Source organism: Phlebotomus papatasi, chromosome 2, assembly GCF_024763615.1.
Source record: "Phlebotomus papatasi isolate M1 chromosome 2, Ppap_2.1, whole genome shotgun sequence".
Taxonomy (NCBI): Eukaryota; Metazoa; Arthropoda; class Insecta; order Diptera; family Psychodidae; genus Phlebotomus; species Phlebotomus papatasi.
Window position 1 is genome coordinate 11,012,502 of NC_077223.1, and position 18,071 is coordinate 11,030,572.

The window sequence follows — 18,071 nt, forward strand, 5'->3', positions numbered from 1 at the left end:
GTGGTATTTGGCAAAAAGAAACTTATCCACATATTTTTTCACACACAAATACAATTGCACAATATGGGACGCTTGCAGAATACTCTAAAAAATATTGCAAAATACTCCCTCCGTTCCGAAATAAGTCGTACGTTTGGCGAAAAATTAGGGATTAAGGAATAGTTTCAGAGAATGTTTTTGTTATTTGCAAATATAATATCTTGTGTATGAAATATCCTCCATGTTCATGGATAATATGGGGATCCTATCAAATTGGTAAGTTGAGGAACCGATGTGTTGAAGTTGTCCATTTTTCGCATTTTTTTCAAAGAGCTCCGGTAGATAGTTAATTACTACAAGATGGACTGTGATTAACATTAGGCTAGAATTTGTTCTAAATTTTTAGTAGGCACAAGTAGAACTCAACAGTTATTACCGTTATGACATTTTTTATATCTCAAATTTTGCAGAATGAGCAATAAAAAGAACATCCTTTTCTACGTGTTCGAATATCTGGATGCAAAATGGTGAGAGATAGGGACTTGGGACTTTCAGCGGACCCCCCATAAGATGACCCTGGGACCATTTATATGTTTCTCTAAAACATATCCAGAATTGAAAAAAGAAATCGCACGAAATGTTTTCGAGCAATCCCAAAAAACATGACTTTGGAGGGGAAGGGGAGGGTTGGGGGCAAAATAAAGGACTTATTAATGGTCCCAGGGTCAACTTATGGGGGGGGGGGGTCCCCCGAAGGTCCCAAGTCTGTATCTGTCATCATTCTTCATCTATTTTAGATGAAAATAAAACGCCAAAAATAAGACATTTTTAAGACATTGTTCCTCAACATCATCAAGACTGGACCCCAATTTTAGTACTGGACATTAGCAATAGTTCTTTACAAGAGATAATTGTTGATACACAAAATATTTACCAACAAACTTTCCCTTAATCCCAATTTTTCCCAAACGTATGATTTATTTCGGAACAAAAAATTTTCTCAAACGTACAACTTATTTCGGAACGGAGGGAGTAATACAGAAAATTGTTCTAAACTCACTATACTTGAGCTGTGTACAGTACCACACTTTAGAAACTTTAACAACACATATTCTTTTTTTCTAATCCTACTTAAGTTAGTTAAACTATTTGAAATAAATTTGATAATGCACTGTAAAATGATTTGCAATAAGATTTTCTTTTTAAACTTAGTGGAACTGTGCCAAATTTTGGACAGCTTGCAATATCGGTCAGTTCTTTTCATTCTTAAAAAAATGTCGCCTATACGAATGAAATACTGTAGAAAGATCATTGAAAGAGTTCTAGAGGGACAAGGGACTTTGAGGAACTTGATGTCCGATATTGTGCACAAAGCAACCTCTACATATTTATTCAATTCAATTTTATGTGTATTAAGAATATTTTTAAAGGAAACAAATATGATAAACTACTTTTTAAGGTTCTACACAACACTCCTGAAAAAGAATTGAGAAAAAATCAGTTTGTATTAAAAATATTACATTTCAAATTTAGGACCTTATGGGGTATAACATGTAACATGTCCGAAATTTGGCACAGTTCCTCTACTCCTTATTTCAAACTTATTAATGCTCACAATTGTTGTCAAAGAAACTTTTTATCTTAACGAGTCTGTTATAAATTTATTAAAATCATAAAGTTTTAAAATTGCAAAAGTAGTGTAGATTATACTTTATGATTATTCTATTATAATGCAAACGGTATTATACGCAACAACTTGCGAAAGATTTTTTTGCCGTTTTCTAAAAATTGGTTACAATTATGCAATTTTTTGCTTCATGATCATTTAAATAAGCTTAAAAGCAATATTTATATATAAATAAATCAAGTAAATAAATTAAAAAACTCGTGATTATTTTGATTTTCTGGCGTTTTTTTTTATAAAAAAAAACAAATATCATAAAAAATAAATAAGGGAGACTGGGTCAAAATTAGTCAGCAAAATGAAATTTTTAATTGTGTATAATTTACAAAAAAAAAATAGTATGGGGTTTATAAATATTTAAAAAATAGAAAGGGAAGTGTTTAGGGGAAACTGGGGCACCACCAAACATGGGGTAGCACCAAACACTGCAGTTTTTTTAATCGAATGTTCGACTTCAGAGGACAAGACTTATAGAAGTTTATAAGCATTATAGGGATGCTTGTCCACTGAAGAAATGATCGAGATAGTCCAAGTAGTTTAGAAATAAAAATTAGTGTTTGGTGCTACCCCGTGTTTGGTGGTGCCCCAGTTTCCCCTACTTCGATAAAGTTATGGTTTCCTCAATATTCCTTGTAAGGCAAACTATTCCAATATGTAATAATAATACCAGCCGTGACTAATTTTGCCTCAGTTTCCCCCAAATAAATGTGTATGAAATCCAGTTTTTTATATTATTATATCCATTGACAGATGATTTCTTGAGACCCCAAAATCCAGTCCTGTTTTAATTTTTGCACTTTCAGAATTGAAAATTGAATTATGATGCTATTACAATTGAAAATTAACATATTTTTAGCACTTTACTGTTCTCAAGTGCTTCTGCATTATCGATTATTCTTTGTATTGGTTCCTGTCTCGACTATTTTCCCTAGTCTTGGCGAGTTATAAAATCAGAAAATAGTTCTGACAAGAACCACAAAACCAGTTAATAATGTAGAAGCACTTGATACAAGTAATGTGTTAAGAAAATGTTTATTATTCATTGGAATAGCACTATTATTTTCTAAGTAAGAAAAATTATATCATGTAACCAATTTATGTAATAGTCAACGTTCTTTACTGTAGCATTAATTTTCAACATTTGATGGAAATAACTCATGTACGTGTTTTATAAATCACGAGTTTCTTTAATTTATTAGAAAATTGTATTTTCCACTATCAAGTGCGCTTTTCTCTTATGCTTGAAGTTAATGAGGAGCAACACTGTGCAATTCTTTGAGTGTCCTGGATGGGGAAGAGAATACTGCTTGGTCATGCCGTCTTTCCAGTCTGGTGGACTTGGAGACAACAACAGGCGCGACCCCAATTCCTCGTGGAGAGGGAGAGGATCCCTGACGACGGAAGTGATCACTTTATGGGAAATGGCAAAAATTGACAAATCATCGAGAGGGTGTCGGTGATTCTGCAATTGAAACTCTTGTACGCAGCAGCAACACCGAAGAATCCACCTTCGGCACGCGTATAAATTCAACGGCGGGATCCAACTGGGAGTCAGTTTTCTGGTGGCAGCCTCAGCAAGTGGCCTGGCCTTCAAGTGATCCAAAGTGTGTATTTAAGTGAGGAAATATCTTGCTATATAGTAGAGATTTTTTGCCAATTTATTTTCATCAGTCTTTTGTCTCAAAATTTATTGGGTGTGTTTTGAAATAAATTAATCCCAAACGGTGTAATGTGTCGAGCTCAAAAGAAAATTGTTTTTGTTTTTCAAAATTTAAAATATTTGTGACTTTGGTATTCACAGTGAATTAGAGTTGAATAAGAGAGAGAGAAATCCAAAATGAAAAGAGCCCTCTTCCATCATTTTAACGTGATTTATTGAAGAAGTATTTTAGAAAAGTGGAAAAATTGAAACTCAAAACACAAGCCCACCATTCGCCCAATTTTTCCCCGTTTGATAATCCGCGCACAAAATAAATTTCTTGAGACATTCTTTTCCTCAAAAAAAATTTTTTCTTCTGTGAATAATTGGTGTTTTTTTTCCTATTTCTTTTCGGCGCGCTTGGGTTAGTCAACAAATAAAAAAAAAGAAAGAAAACTGAAAAAATGCCCGTTCCGGATATAATTAGCTTGAAGAATTAGTGATCTCCTTGTGACGCCTGAAATCGAAAGAAACCTCCTGATTTTGGTGAATTGTTTGTCTTGTGAACAAAATGGTGAGTCCAATCCATCATGTTAATGCATAACAAGTTCTAGTTTTGTGAAAATGTTGTGAGAAGAAAAACCAAGAGAATTTAATAAAAGTTCCTTTTCTGCCTGATTTACGACTCAAACACGCGGAATCCGCCGGGGAAAAATGGTTTGAGCAATAAAACAAGGCATCACACATCCTCTTCAGGTAAACCCAGAAAGAAAATTGGTATTTCCCTCCTGGAGAAAAAAAAAATTAAAACTTTCTTCATAAGAAGCTCCTCTAATTGCGACAGAGTGGCGCATTCTTCAAATCACGGAACACACCTAAATTTAAAAAATTCATCAGACTATATCAAAAAAAAAGGGAGGGAAAAGCCATTTTCCGCTCAATTCTTCCACCAAATCAATTTCCATTGCGTTCTTTGCCCTCAACCATTTGTTGTAAATGTTGCGGGACATGACCAAAAAAACACTATGCAACTCTTGCTATGCTAGATAATTAATTTTGGGTGAATGTTTGTCGGGAAAACCACAAAAATGATCCAGGGATTGCTCTAAATAAGCCAGTTTATTTTCTTTGATACAACATTCTATTGAACATAGGATATTGATTGTTACATAATATTGGTCAATTTTAACAAATTATTCTCGAAAGACTCACACGGAAAGAGGATTTTCCGCAAAACGGAAAAACGCAGAATGTAATGATGTGTGAAATATTCTTTTATTTAAATATACCAATCTTTTTTTTTCTGTGATTCGTAACAAAAATGAATATTGAATATGTTGCACTCAGAAAAAATCACAGAAAATTTGTAACTTAGCATTATCATCTACATTGTAATGCATTATTTGAAAATAAACAAAATATACTATATTTTAGTTCTATCGCATTCTCTAATTGGCTGGAGCTTTTGATTGCTTTAAAGCTCTAGCCAATCAGAGGACACGAAAGATGTGAAATATTTCAACAAATTTAATACTTAAGTTGCATGTCAATAAGGCTTTAGATTAGGTGTATTTAAAGCATTTAAAATTATCTATTCCGAAAAGCAAGGTCGTAGCGGAGAATGGACATGAAGGGGCGGTTGCACCTCAGATCGCCTAAAGGACATTTTTACCCAAGAAAAGCACTATTAGGGGAGACCGGGGTACAATTAGCCAGGGGCAGAAGTAGACAGTGGATTTTTCTCGGTTCTCTTAAAATGTACCTTGAGCAAAGTATTTTTTTAATGAAAGTAGGAACACATCCCCATATTCCCAGAAATATTTATAAGTCTGATCCTGTTATCCTACAATTTAGAAGCATTTTTATAAAATGGGTATAAAACTGCAGTTTTGATGTTTCAGTTTTTGGACCAGGATTTTGTTTTCTGAGTTTGTAGTCAAGATTTCATAGTTTTGCCTCGTTTCTGGTTTCATAAACCTAATTAAAAATATATAAAAAATTGGATAATTATTATCCAATTTTTTATATAAGATGAAAAACACTAAAACAGCCCTCGGGGCAGTTGTAGCCACTCTTCCGTGGCCGGATAAAACTATCAATGATTTTTCACTAATACATGGATAATTGTTAGATGAAAGAGTACTATTGATATTCCAAGCAATATTGCCATTCGGATGAAAAATTTGTGAAATAGATTTTTTCAGGATATTTTCATCAATTTTGCCACAATTACAAAAATGTCATAAAAAAGTCGGCTAAAGTCTTTTTCATTAGGTTTAAGTTACATATTTAGTATCAGTGGGCTTCAGTGGATCAAGTGAAATAACACTTGGTATTTCCAGTTTTAAAATTTCGTCTGGAAAACTGGTGGCAAATAGCACCCCGAAAGTGGCTAAATCTACCCCAGGCCGGGACAGGTGTAGCCAATGTGTCATACTTTTTTCATTATCATCTCTAGAAAAAGCCAAGGATTTGAGAGCTCTGAACTATACGGTTTTATACAGCCAATATCTTAATGCTACTTATGAAACATAAAAACATTAGACAAACTTTATCATTTTTTCACAAATCATGCGCGAAAAAAAAGCTTCATTTGCTGGCTAATTCTACCCCTGTCTCCCCTACTAACTCATAATCGTCAGTTAACACTAAACCTACCAAGACCCGGTCAAATTGACCGGTTTAAAATTAATACATATTTCAATGGTACATTGTCACTATCTTAATGAATTTCTTAAAATTTGCATGTAATATATTTTTCAGTGTTTAAATTTTAATTTTTTGCTCTTTTCCCATACAAATTTGTTGAATATCATACACCCTACCGCGCTTTGTAATTTGACCAAAAAACGGCCAAAAACGGTCGGTAGGTTTAGTGTTAAATAATTAGCATTTGTCATAACTAGGGGAAAGTGACCATGCTTGATACGATCCAAGCTTGATAATAACTATTTTTTTCTTGTGTTAATCAATAGTTGTAACTCTTGGCAATATATTTTAATAGCTGGTCCTAAGACTCACACTTCCTGAAAAAATTAGGAACCTAGCTCTTTTTTCCTAGTTTCAGGAAGCAAAAATCAAAAATAGGTCCAAAACTGTAATTTCAATACATGATATTTCATAAGTTTTTTCTTAATTAATGTCGCTGTTCAGGAAAATTGCTAATCATAGGCACATAGAGGGTTCATCAGTATTAATATTTATGTAAAAATATTTTTACTTGGGGACACTGTTTTTGAGGGTAGTGACAAATTCATAAATTCTACCTGTGTCCATCCTATATTTTAAGAAGGGTCCATGAATGATAATTTAAAAGTGGCAACTCTGTCATTAGATGTGATTCTTTCATAATTACACCTATTGTAATCCTCCAATTTTATCGACAATTGACATAACCTTCAACCCTGTTGCCTGAATTTTAAGGTTGCAAAGTGACATTTTCTTGGACTCAAAGTGAAAAAATGGTTTTCGCAAGTGCCCTAATGTCATAAAAAAATTACATAAAACTGATTTTAAAACTAAAAACCAGTCGTACAAATGATTTAAGCAGATAGATTAGAGTTCCGTCTAAATATTAATGTGAAATTTTTTGTATCCGGTGCAATTTTTACAGTGAAAATGGGCCTCCGAATTGTCGAATCAATTATTATACAGGAAGGCACCGGACCCAACTTGTATAAAAATCGCCACTGAATTTCCATTTTCTTCTTGAGGAAAATCTAAGGTTTTTCAGGAACTATTTGAGGTTGGATTATGAACCTAATAAGTGAGACATTTTTTTGTCATAGTGGGAGAATCGCTTCGGTTTGTGTGATAATCAGAAAATAATCACAAACCTTGGAAATCATTTTGCAGTATAAAGCATGGTCACTTTCCCCTACCCTTTGAAAATTTTTCCGGAGAAAAAATTTCAGTTCAGTTTTATTTTTCTTAAAACGAGCCCTTAATGCGATAACTTTTAATAAATAAATTATAAAACTGTAAGCTAACACAGATTGATTTTATCGTAACTACCAAATCATTCAATTCGAATTTAAAATGGATTTATATCGATTTTTTTTAAAGAAACGCTGTACATAATCTTAAGAACTTCAAAACGGATATTTAGAAGGACTTTGGGAAAGCTTTTGAGGAAATTTTTCAAAGAAATCTGTAATATGTTTCTTAGAATAAGTAAATCACTCAAGAGTTCTACATCTGCACAAAATAATCAAAATCTGTGCAGAATTAAAGTTTTTTTTTAAAGAGTTTATAAATGAAAACTTTACATAAAATATTTTGACTCTCTAAATAAAGAGTGTTTTCCATTAAATTTATTGTCGATTTCAAGGCATTTTCTTCAAGAAAAAGCTTTCTAAAAAAAAAAGTCTTCCTGTCAAGCTTTTCATATCTGTCTAAAATTATTAAAATCGGTGCAGTATTAATTTTTGTATGAATTTCTAATAGGAGCTTTACAGAAAATATTTTTAGACTCTAAGGCGGCATTTATAGGGGGGACTTTTGATTCGAAACTGTTCTTTCGAAATAAAAATGTCTCACTGAGCTTTCTGACCGTGTCATTTTGCCTACTCTCAGGCGCACAAAATATCGCACTGAGCTTTCTCTGAGTGACAATTGCCTACCTTTTGACGCATAAAATATCGCACTTTTCATCATCCATTAATATTTACTTAGTAACCCTTTGGTTTCTATTAAATTACCACGTACCTCAAAGCAATTTTGAAACGTTTTGGAATAAAATAGAAAGTCTGCTAGACTTTCTATTTTAGTCGAGACACAAATGGGAGTATTATAACAGCTAACTGAGAGATTTTATTCAGACACAAACCTCAAGGGGAGATTTTCCAAGACTCGCCGGTGCATAGCACAGTGGGGTGCATTTTTTAAATGCCCTCGTTTAAATGCAGGCTAAGAGTATTTTCCATTCAATTGTTGATGAATTTCTTGGCATTTTCTTCAAGAAAAAGTCTTCTTGCATGATGTATTTAGATAGCTTTCACCTTACGAAAACCGCAAGGTGTTTGCGGTTGTTAGGTTTTGAAATACGTAAAAGAATATTTTTGTCGGAATTTTCACCAAGAAAAAAATCACAATTTAGAAATGTTTGAATATTTTAAACAATTTGAATTTATTGGTGTAAATTTTAAACAGAAGCTTTGTAATTTTCCATAAAAAGAAAGCATCAGAAGAAGATTCAAGCTACTTTTGATCCATTTTCTCTAGAGCAAAAAAAAATGCTAATATTCACTGTTTGAATAACTAATAAAAAAGTTTAACAGCTATCCTCATCACTTTTAATAATCAAAATCGGATTAAAATAAAATAATAAAAAGATTTGTGCAGCTCCGAGTTAAGTCTAAAGACCTTTAAATTTAAGGATATTTCTTTTGGGATATTATTCTCAAGCTAAAGTCATAATTTCGCCTGAATAGACCTATTCAGATCCCGTAAGAACGTTTTTGTACCTCTGAATTCGTCAAAATCGTCAAAAAAAATGCAAAAATGGATCAAAGAACACCTTTTTAAAAAAATAGTTCCTAAATGGTTATCTAAAGATTTAAGGTCGCTTAAAGAATTTTATTAATTTTTAGCTTTTTAATAAGTTTAAATTCATTAAGGCTGTATTAAAACGATTAAAACTAGTTTCTTTTTGTTTGATTTTTCATGAAAACTTATTCTTTAAGTTAAAAAATTGGTTTAACTCTTTAATGACGAGAGGATCAAAAATTGGGAGTCAGAAAAATTCTTTTTTCTGACTTCTTAGAGCAAAATATATAATAGAAAACCGTAGAAAAAATTGTTTTTTTTTTTGTCACCCGTGATACAATCATCCTTAAATGGTTATTCCTCCAAAAATATTCTCCTCAAATACCAATATTGACATAATTTAAAATTTAGAATGTTCAAGCAATGTTCTAAAGCAATGTTCAATGTTTATTCAGAGAATGTTTAATCCTTATTTTTTATTAAAAGTCACTGATTTCTGGAATTATTTTTTGATAGTTTAGTAGATATTCGACACCTTAATAACACAAACTAGTCCAAGTATAAATTATTTTAAATTTATACCAAACTTTCATGGTAATGATTAACTAAAACTGTCATATTCCTTGGAAATTCTAAATAAAAAGGCTCACTTTGGCTTCATTCTTTAAATTAGTAAATAGATTCACAAAGTTTTTGATATAGTCATCGGTAGTTTTTCATTATACTTTAATTATTATTAATAATCGTGTCGAGAAATTTTTAGCCTCGTGGTGGAAGGATTAGTCAGTCCCCGGGGACTGTCCAGGAGCACCGATTTAGTTCTGAAAAGCTCTAAATACACGTCGAGGTTCCTTGCCATGCTCCCATACATTGATTGATATCATGCAAATAAAGTCATATAATTAAAATAAAAAGTCACATTTGTTCAAAGAAAAGTATAACTGCAAACTTGAGCAAAATTTGAGATTCATTAATCTCTATTTTTTGCGTTTAAGTTGCGTATTTTTTTCTATTAAAAAATTCAAAAAATTTATAGACATATTTTACTTTCAATAATTTTAAAAGACTGAAAAGCATTATTGGCTACTTCTTTACAAGATGGAAATAGCCGTGGCGTTTTATTAAATTGGGTTTAAAAAGCTTAAGATGCACAGCACATCAATAAAGCTCTTTAGTTATTTTTCGCACAAACACCTTAATACGGATCTTAAAAATATCAAAAATCTTTTAAATAAGAGCAAATTATCAAATAATTTCTTAAATTAAATTTTCTCTCTGTCCAATCAAATTTTCATCTTTATTCTGATTATATTTTTCAAAATTGTTATATACAGTAGCTAAATCGTAAAACTTCTGGCTTAGGGCATTAATATCATTCTTTTTTTTAAATTTTTTGATTTTTTTTAAAAGACTTTTCCATGTTCTTTCCTGAAATTATGAAGTCAGTTTGTTAGAATGTTTTTTTAGTTAGTCTATTTCCCCAATTTGACAATAGATTGATATGTTTATGAAGGTTTAGGTGTGAATGATTTTTTTTAAATTAAAAACACATATCAAAAATGTAACAAAACCATAAATATATTTCACTAACCCTTTTATGTTTGTCTCTTACATAGGAAAATTGTGAAAATATTACGAGAAATTCATAGTGCTACATACAGCTTGGAAAACTTTATTACGGTTATGGTCAGCATAATCTCATACTAACTTACGCTTTAGGTACAATTAGAAATTTAGTACCATTATTTAAATGTTTTGCAAACAAGCGCGAATATATAGTTTATTAAGAGTAAAGCACTCTTGCAAAAATAGTCATGAGCTGTGTCTATTATGAAAATAGCGATATCTTCATTATCCTCTGTCCTTGCTTATTGATATTATTAAATATACTTCCGCAAACACTCATAATAATGACTAATTCTCAAGGAATATTAAATCCAATATGACAATTTTTAGAAGAAGCCTTTAGATATTTAAAACAGACCCAAGGAGCATTTATCGCTATAAATGAGTAGAGATGTCTGACATATATGAAAATAATGGCGAAGACTTTACAAATTTCTTCTATATAACCGTATAAAAGAGGTCCATATTCGGGTGAATGGGGAATTTTTACATCCAAAATATAACAACTTTTTATTTTATATATAATCACGGCATTATGTACGGCAAAATGTATCGATTATGACTGAACAAAATATAATCACTCAGTAATGTCAGTATTATAACTATCGGCTGAAGAGCTGTCATTTCTTTGGAATTTTTCTTTAAAACTTACTCAAATATTTTCCTCGAATCAATTATTATTTGTCCTCAACAATTTAGTAACATTTTGTATGTCTCGTGCACTTTTATCGCGTATGAAACTTTAATGCAATGAGTGTTTTCCGTTAGAGGATACAATTTTAGTGAACAATATTACATTCCCAACTTGAAATTCGTAATAGAAAGCCGGGAAATTAAAGAAAATAAAATTATGTGGTTTTATTGCTTTTTCCAGCATATCATTAAAAAAAAACTTATAGATCTCAGGTTTTTATTGAGTCTATTGATAGAATACATCAGTTTAAACACAATTCTGGACAAATATCGGTGCTCGTCAATGTTTTTTGCATACTTTTTCCATTAAATTGAGTTTGCCATCACCTATTTTCTGTAATTTTCCACGCCATAATCCTATTTTAGTTCCGATAAAATAAAATTAAGATATTATAACCTGATAGAGCAAGAAATGCGGAAGAAAATACGTTTTTACACATTTTTGTTATTTTATCTACATTATGTCGTGCAGTATATTTACAATGCAGATTCTTTACAACAATAATGTAACTACACAACATCAAGTGTCAAAACAGGCCAATTTTATGATTTTGGTAAAATTTTTCGACATTTCTGGGCATATTTTCTGCAACTCAGTTTTACAACAAATGATTAGAAAAGTGTGTTCTAACGCTTTCACTCCCGCTATACACTGCAATTAAAGAAAGAAATTTTTAGCAAACAAACACAGTATTAATTGACTATTTATCCGTGAATATTCCTTATCTTGCTAAATTTTATCACTTCTAACTCAGTACTCCACTCTACTGCTGACATTGATGCACTTTCATACTCTAATTTTGTGAAACACATCACTTTTTTCACAAATTTGAACTCAGGGTGATATCGCTGATTAGTAAATAAAGCAGATTTTGACAAACTGTCAGTGTTATATAAAAAGAACACAAGTTGGACATAACTTGTCTCCTTCACGGAACAAATGTAACTAAAATATATCAAAACATGATGTTCATATAATTTAACGACATTATGTGAACATAACAGCAAGAATATGTAAAGTAATTATACTTTCGATATTTTCGACATAGATTTACACATTTTCACTCAAAAGTGGATTATATTATGACTTATTTATGGATTATAAAAACATGTAGTCATAATTTTAAGGGAAAATACCAACATATTAACTCGAATTTATCAAATAAAACGTATTGTTTGTATTAATAGAAAATAACTGATATTTTCTATACATTTTTTAGTTAAGTTATTTTTATAGCATACAACGCACATAATTTTCAGATAATATACCTTCATAATGTTCATACATTATATTTTTTAGTAATAGCTTGATTACGTTGAAAATATGTTGGTTACATTTGAGACATACATTATTTATATATCTAATGCCGCTTGGGGAGCTTTTAAAGAAGAGATAAGTAGCGGACTTTAAATAGTCTAATCTCTAATCCTAATTTTTTAGTTTATTAAAAGGAAAGAATGATTGTCAATTCTGTTTCAAGGAAACTATTGGTGGTTAAATGTAAGTTTTAGAATATTTTAAGTGACGTAATTTTATTTAAATACGATATAGGACATTTCTCTAAAAGACCTTAATACTATTTCTATTTTCCCCCCAGAGAGAGTTAATTTATTTTTTATTTTTAAACATAAATTAGCTTTAAAAGCGTTTTATGAGGATTAAGACATTTTGCACTAGGGGAAAGTGCTCTCCCTTCGAACGTTCATGCCTTCGAATAATGTGAATTTCTTTTGTTTTTCGTAAGAGATTTATAGTAAATTAACATGGACTTATCAACATTTGACAATAAGCCAACTAATATTTAATAGAAATGTGTAAGTTTCTTAGGAAAACTAAAAGAAAATTCACATTATTCGAAGGCATGAACGTTCGAAGTACTTTCCCCTATTTGTCTTTTTCAAATAATGTTTTTCCTAATTTTACTCTTGATGGCTCCTGCACACCTTTTAGATCAAGAAAATTTCATGAAGTCGAAATTGGAATCCTTGTCTTTCTCACACGCTTTTCATATGTTTATCTTATTCTTTCGTACTCTTCTTCTTCGTTTAAACATCACTCTAAATTCAATTTAGCTTAATCGAATTTGGGGCGCGAAAGAATAAGATAGACATATACAAAACGTGTGAAAAAGACAAGGATTCCAATTTCGACTTCATGAAATTTTCCTGAACTAAAAGGTGTGGCGGAGCCATGACGATTGAAGATTTTTCCACATAGAAAAATAATTAAGGTAATTATAGTGTTTATAATTATCCCTCTCAATTTTGTCATGCTTTTCTCTGAGTGCATCGTGAAATCTTTTTACAGAGAAAAGTCATTCGCTTTTTTTTACTCAAACTCAAAGCAATCCAGTGAGACTCTACTCTCGAGGGAGTGAAGAATTCTCAAGATGCATCTCTAAATATTTGCAGAAAGTCAACCACGGAGGAACATGAGCGCCAGATCCATCGAGAAGATTGTCTAATAAAGTCGCATTAGGCAGTCGGAATATTTGCGCGGGGGTTTGGCATCAAAAGAAGATAAATACGGGAGGTTACCAGTACCCGGGGCAACATGACGAATGAGGACTTGATGAATACATCTGGTCAGAGTGGTGAGGGTGGAGGGAAAGGATCGCACTGGCCAGCGGCGGAAGGTGAGCGAAATGCAGCGTCGGAGGACACGGGAGAGGCGCATCCGACGCCAGCCAAAGAGAGTGACCCACTCCAACCCAAAATGGTTAATACCAACAAGGAGGTAAGTTACTGGAGGAATATTTTCAAGAAATTCCATGTAATGTTTTATTTTATGGCGTGCCATCGAAGGGCATAAGTGTATATCTGTAACTGTTTAACCTGTAAAAATTAATACATTCAGTTTAGGCATCTCAATATTTTTCACATGAATAAAAACTCCGACAAATTGATTGAGAATTAAACCTTGAAGGTTTAATTATGAGCCTTCAAAAATCATAACGTCCATCTTTTCGGGTCAAAATAGAAGGATTATATTATCGCTCTATCTATAGAGTACGGAGCAATAAAATTAATAAGGAAATATTGTGCGAGAAGATAAATTCAATTATGCAGCACTTTCTTGGATTATCCCCCTTTTTTGCAGCGTGTCCTCGTTGTCTCCCTGACGCAGGAGAATGGCCGCGAAACTTGGGGTCAGAAGGCGGAATTTCTGCTGGCCGTTGTGGGATTTGCCGTGGATCTAGGCAATGTATGGCGCTTCCCCTATATCTGCTACCAGAATGGTGGTGGAGCTTTCCTGATACCCTACTGCATCATGCTCCTCCTGGGCGGACTACCGCTCTTCTACATGGAACTGGCCCTTGGGCAGTTTCATCGATGTGGCTGCCTCAGTATTTGGAAGCGAATCTGTCCAGCACTGAAAGGTAAGTGGAAATCTCTCGAATTTGTCCTGGAGGCACATATGTTGATTAGCCTTTGGGAATCAATCTGAGAGTGATTCTTCCTACAAATTTGCAACTCTTCATCATTTTGATTTGATTCTCGGCAAAAGAAGGGGAATGAGCTGTAGATTTTCTCTTATGGAATTCAATTACGACGAATAATGTTCATGTCACAAATCATTAAATTGTCGTGTTAGGAAAATATAAAAGGGAGAATCATCCACTTTTCCATATGTGTCTCCTCGGGATGGTTTTATTTGCAAAATTACACAGATGGAAATAAATTTCATTTTAATTATTGCTCTATCTCTTGCATTGGAAACTCACAGAGACACAATTTCATATTAAACACCTCCATGTCTAGCTTTTTTTTCCAATGGTTATTGTCCTTTTCGTCCTTGTTTATCAGACTACCGAAGATTAAATTTTCAGGTTCATTATTATAGTATTTAGCAAATTAAATTCTAACTATGGTAGATAATATTTGTAATGCTGTTTGTTAAAAGTTTGTCAAAAGGATGTTTTTGTTTTGACAGTTAAGTCAGATACACATCTTTCGGACGATTTGTAACAGAGAAATAAATTTTCATGTATTTTATTATTTTTACAAGCCAAAACGTAGTTAATAATTAACTTAATCTCTTAATTTTAAGGACTTGCAAAGCAATAAACTTCTTAAAAATGTGTGATAATTAAACAAGCGTCAGCATTTTGTGACGAGTAGCAGAAAGAAAAATCGCAGAACTTATCCTTAACGCTAAGTACTTAATTAAGATCTTTGTGCAAACCCTTAAATAAGTGTTTTGTAAGGAAGACATATTGATTGCTTTTAACCGAATATTCAATTAAATGTATGAAATTGAGGACCTTAAAAAAATATAACATGAAGAGTTAAATGATAGGGGAAGGCTTGCAGCACTCTTAGAAAAAATTAGTTAGGAGAAGCTCATATACAGTTATTAGAACTATAAAATATAGTAAATATAGACCCAACTTCATATGTAGTTCGGGTAACTAAATGAAATAGTTGACCAGAATTAGTTGAATAACCCTGCGTAACTCTTGCAAAAGTTGACAGAACTATATAAAAATATAGGCTCATGTATTTATATTGGTAGTTATGACTAAATGAAATTCGTTACTGATATTAGTTGCAATTATCAATTTCATTTAATTAACACAACCATGTAATATTTTGTGAAATCTATATGAAATAATTGCCATAACTTATCTACCTAAATATTGCCTTTCGTTCTTATTACTAATAAAATTGTTATGAAAAAAATATTTTATGATTATTGTAATCATTTTAAATTAATATGGCAATAATATCCCATTCTACTATTATACATTAGTAATCATGTCTAAACTTTTCTAAGGGTGAGGCTTTGCTAGTCTTAAGTCACACATTTCCTGAAAAAATAGGTCATAGTCATTATAAAGTTGTGTTTGAGGTGTTCGTGTGTTCTTTTCAGGGGGGTGACATTAGCTCTGAAAAATGCGACCGGTTTTAGTATAATTTTTTCCCTATTTTTGTACACATTTCACGAGATATCTCCAAAACTACGAAAGTTGACAATTTAGGGTTTTCAGTTGCCTCTTCGTTATTAAATTGGCTTTTATTTTGTATTAGTATTTTTTGCTAATTCATTCTATAATGACAGAAAACAGCTAATAAACTCAAAAGTTTTTTCGGCTCGCTAGAAATATATGGGAAACATAGGACATGTTATGCCCCTGGTTCTTTTCGACACTCAATTTTAGCATCGTGGTGGAAGGATCAATCAGTCCCCGGAGACTGTCCAGGAGCACTCATTCAGTTCCGATACGAGCCCTAAATACGCATGGAGGTTCTTTCTTGCTCCCGTAGTCATCAAAGCAATATGGAAAAAATATGAAACTTGAAAACCTTTCCCTACAACGAGGATAAGTCGGTAAAAAATATCGATATTCTCAGATACTGATACAGTAGAGTAGACTCTTGCTTATCCGTTAGAAATGTCACACGAATTAGAAGATTGATAAATATCAAATCTTTTGAAAACCAACGATTTTTTTGTTTACTTAGTATATTTATGGAGTGAATCCTGACCAGACCGATGCGACGTTCCTAATTCACATTTTTGCCGTTGCATTTCGCTAATACCGTCTAAAAAGTGCTTTATTTAGGGACTTAGTAAGTCCTTTATGAATTAATGTTTGTCCTTAACCAATAATGCTTTTAAATAAATGTATTGACAATGCCTTAAATCATGGTATTGGACTAGTAACATCATTCCTTGTATTACCCAGAAATCACTTTTCAAATCAAACTTTTTATTTACGATTAAAATAATACTCAAACACTGTAACATTTCAGAATTTATTTAGGGGAGGGTGGGGCAGTTTCACCCCTAAATTGCAAAATGGATTTTGGGACCATTTTGCAAAAAGATGATAAACAGAAGTAAAACTTTGTATATTCTGTGAATTACAGTTGGGTTTAGGGTTAATAAAAATAATAACAATAATCCCTTAATTTCATTAGTCTACTGTGGGGAAATTCATTTCACTTGAGAGGCAGAATGTGTGAAAGTCCCCCATTGCGGGGCAATTTCAAGATAAATATGAGGCAATTTTTGAGAAAGATAAAACGTGTTTATAGGAAACTTGCGATACTAGAATTGATTGAAATTACTATTTTGAAGTCTTCTAATACTCTAAAACCTAAAAATATAATCAAATAAGAACTTTATAACAGAATTTGAACACTAATTTATCATACAGAGAAAATAAAATATCGCCAAAGATTTCCAAGTGTAGGGGGAACTGGGGCAGTAGTAAACTGGGGTAGTTGTAAACACTGTGATTTTTTTCATTAATTTTAAGACTCCAGAGGATAAATCCCATAAGCATTCATAGATACCATGGGGATGTATGTCCACAGATGAATTGGTCAATAAAATCCTAATACTTTAAAAATAAAAATCGTTTTTCCCGAAAATGTTGATATTTTGATTATTTTAGTCATTTTGATTTCCACCTGGAGATTAAAAACTGTGTAAAATAATCGAAATGTAGCAATACCAGTTCTTTCCTACATCTTTTAGGATTATATTTATGCATTTACTAGAGAAATTGAGATTCTCATTATTTCAAAAGAATTAATAATTGGTCAGAAAACAGCATTTGGGGTAGATGTAAACAGGCAATTTCAATTTCACAAAATGAGTAGGTAAAAGAGCGGAAAATTGACCTTTCATGCGAAATATCTATAATTCATTCATTCATTTTTTTCATTCATTTTCAACCGCTTATCCCTATTGGGGTCGCGGGCCCATGACATCCAATCTAGCAGCCCACGCCTGTCGGTCCTCCGCCACTTCAGGAAGATGTTCGAGTTCGATCCCGAGGCGTTCCAAGGCAAGATTCTGAATTTGATTCAGCCACCTTGTCCTAGGTCTGCCTCGAGGCCGAGGTCTCCTCACAATGGCTTGCATAGCTTTTCTATAATTCATTTTCATAATTTATAATTCATTTTCTATAATTCATAGATTACGAAAAAATTGGTGGTGCTGTGTTCAAT

The 18,071-nt window shown here is 32.3% G+C and overlaps 1 protein-coding gene across 2 annotated transcripts in view; it reads left to right on the forward strand.

Annotated features, from left to right (window-relative positions):
* Window positions 1-3,110: 3,110 nt before the first annotated feature.
* Window positions 3,111-18,071, forward strand: part of LOC129803768 (sodium-dependent serotonin transporter) — a 33,007-nt gene continuing 18,046 nt past the window's right edge. The window contains exons 1-4 of one of the 2 annotated variants that reach the window (XM_055850550.1): window positions 3,111-3,267; window positions 3,732-3,876; window positions 13,521-13,845; window positions 14,209-14,488. In XM_055850550.1, coding sequence (XP_055706525.1) covers window positions 13,663-13,845; window positions 14,209-14,488 — 463 coding nt within the window. In that variant the 5' untranslated portion in view covers window positions 3,111-3,267; window positions 3,732-3,876; window positions 13,521-13,662. Of the gene's footprint in view, window positions 3,280-3,731; window positions 3,877-13,520; window positions 13,846-14,208; window positions 14,489-18,071 lie in introns of both variants that reach the window. The other variant, XM_055850551.1, reaches the window with a different exon arrangement.